This window comes from Sapajus apella, unplaced genomic scaffold, assembly GCF_009761245.1.
Source record: "Sapajus apella isolate SASKATOON/1434 unplaced genomic scaffold, GSC_monkey_1.0 scaffold28, whole genome shotgun sequence".
In the NCBI taxonomy this organism is placed as follows: Eukaryota; Metazoa; Chordata; class Mammalia; order Primates; family Cebidae; genus Sapajus; species Sapajus apella.
This window is the reverse complement of record NW_022436968.1, coordinates 23,895,170-23,905,767: the sequence shown is the minus strand read 5'-3', so window position 1 is coordinate 23,905,767 and position 10,598 is coordinate 23,895,170. Positions and strand designations below refer to the sequence as shown.

General features: G+C 36.2%; 1 protein-coding gene across 1 annotated transcript in view; it reads left to right on the top strand.

The window, feature by feature from the left end:
* The window catches only part of ERICH2 (glutamate rich 2), a 25,465-nt gene that overhangs the window by 2,349 nt on the left and 12,518 nt on the right, over positions 1-10,598 (top strand). Inside the window, 5 exon segments of the mRNA XM_032293009.1 lie at positions 4,057-4,087; positions 4,291-4,339; positions 4,556-4,592; positions 6,708-6,803; positions 9,235-9,383. Of these exon segments, the coding sequence (XP_032148900.1) occupies positions 4,057-4,087; positions 4,291-4,339; positions 4,556-4,592; positions 6,708-6,803; positions 9,235-9,383 (362 nt within the window).

Here is a 10,598-nt window from a genome sequence, read left to right as displayed (position 1 = left end):
AATTCATTTTATGAAAGGTTTTTTTTGTTGTTGTTGTTCCAAAATCTGTGGAGTCCAAATAATACCAACTGGGGAAGTTCAGAACTTGTGGCTTCTGTTTGCATGACTTCTAAACTACAATTTCTAATCTTGTGGCTAATTTGTTAATCCTACAAAGGCAGTCTTGTCCCCAGGCAAGAAGAGGGTTTGCTTTGGGAAACGGTGGTTATCATCTTTGTTTCAATGTTAACTATAAACTAGTTTCTTCCCAAAGTTAGTTTGGCCTATGCCTAGTAATGAACAAGGGCAGCTAGAAGGTTAGAAGCAAGATGGAGTCAGGTCAGATCTCTGTCACTGTCATAATTTTCTTACTGTTACAATTTTTGCAAAGGCAATTTCACCTCTGTTGGTCCAGTTTTGCCCCCACTGCCTGCTGATTCTCCTTAGGTATCCGGCCCATGAGCCCAAAAGAAAGCATTTGATTGATTCTGGTAATCAGTATTCCTCAGTTTGGGCAGTATGGGAAATGACATTGTAGCCTCTTAGAGGGAAGCATTTGTTATAGTACTTTGAAGCTTACTTGATGACATACATATAAGAAGTTAGTATCCATTTCACCTGTAAGATTCTGAACTTCTCAAACTAGAGTATCTTCATCTTTGTGTCCCCAGAGCTTAGCACAGTTATATCTGACATGTAGTAGGTGCTCATCAAATGTCTGTTTTATTTTGTACTATTTGTTGTCTTTTTCTTTAGCGACAGAGTCCCATTCTCTTGCCCAGGCTAGAGTACAGTGGCACAATCATAGCTCACTGTAGCCTCAAGCTCCTGGGCTCAAGCCATCCTCCCACTTCAGCCTCTTGAGTAGCTGGGACTGTAGGCACACACCACCCTGCCTGGCTAATTAGTTTTTTATAGAGGCAGAGTTTTGCTGTGTTGCCGAGGCTGGTGTCAACCTCCATCCTCAAGCTATCCTCTGGCCTCGACCTCCCAAAGTGTTGGGATTACAGGTGTGAGCCAGGATACCTGACCCAAATACCTGTTTTAAATAGGCATTGAATAGTGTATGAAAAGTTTGAATTATCATGACTGTGTTGTTCCCATTGCCACGGGGACTGTTAAAAGATAGTGACTTTATCTGTGTTCTGAAATAGTCTGCTTCTTCCCTGGAGTCAGTGATCTTTATAAACAAGTATCAGTACTTTAGGGCTTAGGTAGTTTTTAAAGTTAATTAAAAGCCCTCAGAGATAATCTGCTTGTCTCAATTGCAGTAAAGGCCCGTTTTTGCTTTCCTAAGCAATTTTAATTATCCCCATAAGACATCTTTCCAAACTTTTCCTTTAGATAAAACATCAAATTGTTTCAACAGTGTTCTTTGTATATGCCAGGCTCTGTGCTGAACACTTTACCCAGATTATCCCATTTAATCCTTATAATGATCCACCAGAGGTGGCACCATGGTGGTCCCCATTTTTCAGATGGAAGAATGGAAGCTTAAAGAAGTTAAGTGATTTGTCCAAACTCAGCTGGGAAGTGACAGAACTGGGATGTGAATCTAGTCTCTTTTACTCAAGAGCCCCATCTTTTGAGTACTGTACTGCCTCCCAAGCAATTAAGTTTTGTGAAAGGAGATGAAATGGACATTTCCTAGCTAATGATAGAGCCAGACTAACTGAGCGTGGGTCTCCATCAAGGGCTGGGATCTGTTCATCCTACGTTTTCACCAGGTGAAAATGGTGGGAGAATTATATGCACGAATGTTTCATCTAGATGAAGAGTAGAATGTTGCAATCCATGAAGTTCCTAGAGCTAAAAAGGAAAGGACTGCTCCAAATATTAAGGTGGGCCAGTGCCGCGGCTCATACCTGCAATCCCAGCACTTTGGGAGGCCCAGGCGGGAGGATCACTTGAGTCCAGGAGTTCAAGACGAGCTTGGGCAACAAAGTGTGACCCTGTCTCTTCAAAAATTAAAAAAGTTAGCTGGACGTGGTGGTGCATACCTGTGGTCTCAGATATTCAGAAGGCTGAGGCGGGAGGATAGCTTGAACCAAGGTAAACGAGGCTGTAGTGAGCCATGATCACACCACCACACTCCAGCCTGGGTGATAGAGTGAGACTCTGTCTCAAAATAATAATAATATTATTAATAAATATAAAGGTGATGCTCTGTGGGACATACAGGTACCCACAGGATTGTGGAAATCTGTGAAGTAAAAGTGTGTCTCAGGAGAGATCATGTTAGATTTCTTTTGTTAAGGCCTTATTTAGTTCATTATTGCTTTGTTTCCTCTTTGGAGCTTTACTGCCCTAGAGAATCAGAGGAAAATCATTTATCCTGGAGTTTGGTCTTCCTTAACTGTGTTTCCCCAAAATATGCCATGCTCTTCTGATAGACTTTAGTTCTCTGTGAACCTCTCCAAGAGAGCTAATCGAATTAACATATCTGGCTTTGTCAGCGTTCCCTAGAAAGCAAAGCCTGAGGTAGAAGTTTATGTACAGCTGCTTTATTTAGGAGCATAAGTCAATGTGAGGGAGTTGGATTTAAAAAAATAAAAACTTAATACGAAATAATGACACTTCCCTTTTATTGTCCACAGTCTTAGCCCTGAATTTTGTGTTCCAGAAATCCCTCAGTAGGTAATAATTATGACAATTTTTAAAATCTGGCTTGGGGCATGGGAACAAGTGTTAGAGGAGTGAGCAACATGGATTGTTACTTAGGAAAATTTTAAGTGTGGCCACTACCATACTTGAAAAAAAACTTGTTTATTTTTCTCTTAATGAGAATGAAATTTATCCAGATATATAAATGGCTACATTATAGGAAAATCAGTCCTGTGATCAGGTAACTTAGAAAGGTAAAAATTCATAGAGAAAACATTGTACCTTTATATTAATAAACACATGAGAACTTACGAGATAAGGATTGTATTTTAAAATCAAAGGTCATTTCTGTATGTGTTTGTTTAAATAATACTTTATTTAAAATATCATATATTGAAATACTGTGGAAGAATTTTTTCTTGTTCTGGTCGCGTGTACTCTAAAAGGTGTTTTTATTTATTTATTTATTTATTTTTGGAGACAGAGTCTCTTTCTGTTGCCCAGGCTGGAGTGCAGTGGTGCAATCTCGGTTCACTGCAACCTCTGCCTCTGGGGTTCAAGCTATTCTCATGTCTCAGTCTCCCAAGTAGCTGGGATTACAGTTGCCCGCCACCATGCCTGGCTAATTTTTGTTTTTTTTGGTAGAAATGGCGTTTCAGCATGTTGGTCAGGTTGGCCTCAAACTCCTGACCTCAGGTGATCCACCCACCTCAGCCTCCCAAAATCCTGGGATTACAAGCATGAGTCACTGCGCCTGGCCTTAAAAGGTTTTTGTTCGTGACACCAGTAAACTGAATGTGGCAGATAGTTTATTTACATGTTGTGGTGTGTTTTGTTGAAGTAGGGAAGAGAAATGGTGTAAACATGAGCAAAGATGATGATTTCTCGGGTCATTTCCATAGGAAAGCAGAGTTCTTAGCCAGCTGTTGATTGTATTTAGATCTAGATTTAAAGTCCAAGTTACGCAAAACCAAAAAGATAACAGAGAATTAAAGCCTTATTTAATGCATCGCTTTTCTTACATGCAAAATTACTCTTATAGCTCTTTTTAAATAAACTCCAAGGTGAGATGGGAAGAAGAGGAAAACTTGGTTTCTTCTCCTTTTTTTAAATTTTATTTTAGGTTTGGGGTATGTGTGAAGGCTGGTTACATAGGTAAATGTGTCATCAGGGTTTGTTATACATATTATTTCATCACCCAGGTAGCAAGCTCAGTATGCCCTAGTTCTCTTTTGTGCTTGTCTACCATCTCTCCCCTTCCCCCCAGAAGGCTTAATTTCTCTAGATTTTTTTAAACTAAATTTCATAATCTGGAAGAATGAGGTTTTCCAGTTATTGAAATAATGCTACTAAATACTAAAACAAAATACATGCTTAATACCTAACTGACAGACTGTGTTCTGTGTTCTATTTGTATTTTAAATCTATTCAAGTGTTTAGAGACTTATGAAGAAAATATTTTGGTTTTTGCAGGAATTCTGTAGACAAGAGAGATACTGTAAAGGTAAGGTGAGAGTATACAATTTTTTAAGGATGTGTTGGGTCTATTTTACCATCAATTTATATAGTTTTAAAATAATCAGCTTTAGTATAAAATTGCATTTTATTCTAGATAATAGAAATGTTTACATAAAGGCATTAGTAAATTATTTCAAATACCTGAGACTAAAATAATAATATTAGTTTTTATTTCTGCTTCTATTTTAGACAACAAAGAACAAACAGAATGGCAGATTGCTAATGTTTAATCCAAAGGGTAAGATTTATTACTTTGAAAGAGTATGTTTAATCACTATTTTGTCCTAAATATTAAGAAGATTGTTGGAATGTTGAGTGTCATTGAATGACTTAGCAATTAAATCCATTATAATTTTGCCTGTCCTTTTAAAAATCCTAAATATTTGCCATTTAGAAATCTATGTTAGGGACATCACTGTTAATAAAATGCTGAGGGTATTTTTTTCTCTTTCAGAAAAAGTGATGATTGAATCAAATGAAGCAATGTCAGAGTAAGAAGATGTCTTTGTGCAGCTGATCTCTCCCATGCCTTTTAAGCAATTAGAACAAGATAATGCAGCCATTTGTCACCCAATTAAATTTGAAAGGCCAGAAATGCATGGATTAGCCCTTCAGCTTTTGCTTCAGTCAAAGCAATTGTTACTTAGATAGAAGGACAGTTAAAATGAAAAATGAATTTTGATAAAAATGTAGAAGTATAGATAATATTCACCTCTGCTTTAAACACCCTGTATTCTGTATTTTACTTGTATCATAATTTTCATTGCTCATTCCTATTTCCCTTTGATACTTATTCTTTCAGAATATTTCTTCAAGCAAATATTTACTTTAAAATTAAAATATTTACTATAACATGAATTGTTACTATTCAATAAAGAAAATAATTACCTCAACTAGTTAAAGAAACTAGTGTTAAAAAAAATTACACTACATCATTTCCAGCCTTTGGCTAAGATCAAGTGTAAAAAAAAAAATCACAGTACAATATCAGTTTAGTACCTAAATTTTAAGTATCTGCTCTGTTCAAGGCTCTGATTCTGATAACCTATTAAAGCCTTTCCTGTAATCATCTCCTACCTTCTGAAAAAAAATTCTATATTTGTTCTCTGAAAAACTACAGCTTGAAAGTTGATCATAAACATGTTTGTGGGAATTACCAGCAAATTAGTAGGTACCTTTCTGGTGAGATTCTTCTATTCAAATTCATATTGTTTTGGTTTATTCAAAATATTGGCTGGGAAAAATTCTGCCTTAGGCAACATATATTTTAATTTTCACATTGTCAAAACTAAAAATATCCACCTTCGCTTTTGTTATAAATTATATATATATTACATATTATATAATGTTTTTATATTAAAGAGAAAGTAATGTATAGCAAATCAGTGACAGAGACCCTATATTTATTTTAATTTAAAGTTACAACCAACCAGAAATAAAGAGCCTTGCTACATATAGTAATCTACATGTAGTTTTTATGTGTCCTAGTACATCGTTGAAAATATTTATATAATAAAATCTAAAAAATGTTTAGTTGTCTTTGAGGGAAATTTGAAATATAACTTTCACTAATATTAATAGAAGTTACTAGATCATGGATGAAAAGAAATTGCTGTTGTATCCATGAGCCCCAATGCCCTTTGACCGGTAAGCAGTGTTGGATGTAGAGCAAGGAGTATTCCACCTCCTGAGGTAGATAAACCCCAGGGATAAATCAAATGCAGCCTAGGCCAAAAGAGAAAAGCAGAGTGGCTACTTGTTCTCTTGATCGCAGTCATAATTGCATCTGCCTCTCAAACTGCTTGCAAGGTCAAAATGATCATGTTCCCTTTAATTTGTTTGCAGGGAAGGACAAGGGTGGATATTGTAGTCAGTAAGCTTCAAAGGTGTGTTGTTTTGTCAGCTCAGGTACTTCACCCAGAGCTGAAGGTAAACAGGGCTAGTTCTAGAGAAAAATGATCAAGTAGGAAAAAAAAAATCGTGGGGGACCTTTGCATGGGAAGAGCGTGACTGACCTGCAAAGCTGATGAATTTTTCCAGCGTAGCTTCTGTTCCACTCCACCCTGCTGCTGGCTTCATACTCTGACTGGCAGGTGAGACTTGCCAAAAGATTTCATTTAGGTTGGGTTAGGGAAAACTAAAAGTTTTTTCTTTTCTCAAATTCTTTGCTTTAGTTTTTGGGTTTTTCACTCTAGTCCCAGCCACAAGAAGTATGTGGACTCCATAAACCAGGAGATTCAAACATCTGGGCACACAAATCCCCCATTTAACATTTTCTTTTTCCTTAGAAATCCTGTGTGGGAAAGATTTTGTCTACCCAGCAAATTGCTTTTCATTAATAAACTATTTTCAGCAGTAGAAATAAAATATGTATTTAATGCTGGATAAAGTTTTTTAGATTTTGGACCTTACTTGATTGTTTGGTCAAGCTTTCAAGCATAAAGATTGAGGGGGAAATGGCTGAAGCAAATCCACAGCACTCAACGCTGACTGAGGTTGAAGAAAATTGTATCTGTATCTGTAGGCCTTTTCTTACATGATCATATGTTTTATCACCTTTCCTAAAATGAATAATGAGCTATCTTTTTCCCATTTTATACCTCAAGTAAATGCCTTTTTGGACGCAGACCAAGATTGGGAACCAAACTTAATGCCTCACCAACGCAGGTCTCTCCAGATGTAGCTAAGACGTTCACAGAAAAGTAAGTTTTAATTAATTTTGTTTTTAGGCCTATGTTTGATCATTTTATGACAAAATTTAAAATAGACATCTCCTAAAAAAATTATTAGTTTCAGTAGAAGTTTTGGGATACTTCCTAAAGATGCCCAGCACTTTAAGGAAAAAATTCTAAAACTTAGATTATCTGCCTGCTAGCATAAATTTGTTCCAATGGAATGTCTAACCTGATAAACTCTGTCATTTAAGTACTAAATTAAGTACTTTTGCATTTTCAAAGGACATTATTACATAAAATAAAATTTTAAATCTTTCCTCAGTTGTAGTTAAGAAAAACAGATCTTTTAGAGCATTCTATTTATCTGTTTTTCTTAAATAGTTAGAGGCCTTATTACCATAAATCACTTTCCCAAATAGAAGTCAATAGATTTTAGGTGAAGAGAAGATTGACCTTTGGGCCTCTGATTATTTGAAACTATGCAAGAAAGACCATAGAAAGTGAACAAGACCATAGAAAGTGAACAGAAAAGGAATTTATATCTTACTGTTAAAATCAGATTTGGCAGGGTGTGGTGGCTCACACCTGTAATCTCAGCACATTGACAGACTGAGGCAGGCAGATCACCTGAGGTCAGGAGTTCCAGACTAGCCTGACCAACATGGAGAAACCCCATCTGTTACTAAAAATACAAAATTCGCCGGGCGTGGTGGCACATGCCTGTAATCCCAGCTACTTGGGAGGCTGAGGCAAGAGAATCGCTTGAACCTGGGAGGAGGAGGTTGTGATGAGCTGACATGTTACCATTGCACTCCAGCCTGGGCAACAAGAGCAAAACTCCATCTCAAAAATAAATAAAATAAATAAAATAAAAATCAGAATTATATCATCTCTCACATAGTTATTTTTCTGACATGTTCACTGCTTCCAAATAGTAATATTCCATTTATCTTCAGGTCACTGAGTATGTTGGCTGCCTCCATGTGTGTTTCATTAAAATTACTATAGACATTTCCAGTTATTCAAATACCTAGAACTATACTAGCTAAATTTCCTTTTTTAAGGATGTAACTTAGTGAATATGTAAGTACCACATTTCATTCTAAAGCACACATTTTTCGTATTTTAACATCTCTTACAATGTCATCTTACACTTATGTTTGGCAATATTTTTTTCTTTTTTAGTGTACATGAAACTGGTATGTTTTATAATAAATGGATGGTATCTTAGACTGAATGAAATACTGTAATTCAGGGAAGAAAAAAGACATCAAAGCCCTTTTATGTAGATCAGCTTTGAGAGCATATAAATTTTAGTAATCACTGGTTTGGTGACCTTTTATGTAATAGGAGTCTTTACAATCAGGAGAAGGGAACAAAAAAAAAAAAAAAGAAAAAAAAATAGGAGTCTTAACAATCCTGGAAACTGAATATCTCAGTGATTCTCCAACTTTTCATATGTAGAGTTTCTTCTTGGATGCTTTCTTTCACAATGAGAAGATTGAGTGGGGCAGAGGCAGAATAAATGTAAATCATCTTTGCTGTGTGTTTTTCATTTCCAGAGAAGGGCTTTGCTGTAGCCACATATACTGGGGGAGTAAAGATTCCATTCCCTCTCATAGTATTAAGGATCTAACAAGCTGGTCAACCTATTTGCTAAATCAGTGCAGAAGACCACTAACTTAACTACCAATGTTCTGGATTCACGTTTCCATGAAGGAAAAAAACAGAGCCATTGTAACATTAGGGAACAAATAATACTTTATATCTTTTCATATATTTCCATGCAAACTAGAAGGTGAATTTTAAAAATTGTTTGAAGGAGACAAATTGAAAGATTCTTGATATCTGAAAAAAAGAGACGGGTTGTTTTTTTTTCCCACAAGCGTAGGTGCCTGTCTTTGTGAACAGAGGGCACCACATTAAGAATTCCTCGTTTCTATGTGATATTTATTAAGATGAAGCTTCAAGTTTAAAGATTAAAAGGGAGAGTTAACTCATTTTTAGTTAAGCTACTTTAATGAAAAAGGCTATTTTATAATATGACCAAGGGCTAATATTAGTGTTGGAATCTGCATAAGTGTAGCATTTAGCAGTTACAAAAATTGATTTATAAACTTCAAAACTCCAGGCTAATTTTCTTAGTTTTATTCCATCATATCGCTATGATGTACCAAAGACATTTCTATAGCTGACTATTTAAATGCCCTGTTTAAAGAACTCTGAAAAGAGTCTAAGAATTGTTATACAATAACAATGCCAGTCAGCAATAGAATTTTAATCATCAGTAAAATAATTTGTAATGCTTTTCCATAAAGAAGATACTACATTTTACCTATTTAGTTTATTGTTGGCATATTATATTGTATGTTTGTATTAAATGTAATGTGCGTGTTTAAAGCATTAAACAGAATTATGAACTAAGAAAATATTTCTGACTGTCTACTTTAACATATAGGAAGGAAGTCCCTTCTAATAATATTGAAAATAAAGTCTCTTTAAAGAATACTGAAAATACAGTATCTTCAAGGAGTATTGAAAGTAAAGATGTCTTAACAAATCTACAGTCTGACCTACAGTCATCTTCCTGCTTAAAAGAAAGCACAGGTAATAACGTTTGTTTCATTGGATTAACCAACTATGGCTTCTGATTGAATCCTCTTTTTCCACCACCTTTGGGAGCTGACAATTCTGTAGGCCTGGGGCAGGTCATGAGACTCAGTGGTATTTCAAAACCATGTTCTGGGTGATTCTTATATTCAGTCAGGTATGAGATCCATGGATATACATTACATAAGATGATAATTACAAGTATTATTAAATCCTAGAATGAATTAAAATACCTATGAAAGCATTAACACACTCCATTCATTTAACAACAGTTGAAAGCCACAGTGCTAGGCACTAGTTTGGATACAACAGTTGGCAAAATATGGAAAGTCCTTGCCCTTACGAAGTTTACATTCTAGTAGAAGACAGATAGCTGACTATTGAAAATAAATAACAGGCCAGGTATAGTGGCTCATGCCTGTCAATCTCAGCACTTTGGGAGACCAAAGCAAGAGGATCAGCCCAGGTTGAGCCCTAAAGTTTGAGACCAGACTGGGCAGCATAGCAAGACCCCATCTTTACAAAAAAAATTTAAAAAAATTGCCAGGCATGCTAGTATACACTTGTAGTCCCAGCTACTAGGAAAGCAGGAGGATTGCTTGAACCCAGGAGTTCAGGGCTGCAGTGATTATGATCACGTTCCTGTACTCCAGCCTGGGTGGGTGACAGAGCAAGACCCTGTCTCAAAAAGAAGTTTAAAAAATTGTCTAAATAAAAATAACAGGCTGATGCATAGATAGTAAGTTATCCAAGTTGATTGTTCGTAATCAGCTACAAAATTCACTCTTTGTTTTCCTCTTTTTCCCCTTCTCACTACTGGACTTGAGTAGTCTAAAAAAAAAAAAAAAAGTTAAAAACACAAGCACTGTAATCCTAGCACTTTGGGAGGCCGAGGCAGGTAGATCACTTGAGGCCAGGAGTTTGAGACCAGGCTGGCCAACATGATGAAACCCCGTCTCTACTAAAAATACAAAAATTAGCCAGGCGTGGTGGCAAGTGCCTATAGTCACAGCTACTCGGGAGGCTAAGGCATGAGACCCGCTTGAACCTGGGAAGCAGAGGCTGCAGTGAGCCGAGATCACATCGCTGAACTCTAGCCTGGGCGACAGAGTAAGACCTTGTCTCCAATAAATAAATAAATAAATAAATAAATAAATAAATGTAAATAAAAACTCAAACAAATAAGCAAGGTAATTACAGGTTGTGGTAGGT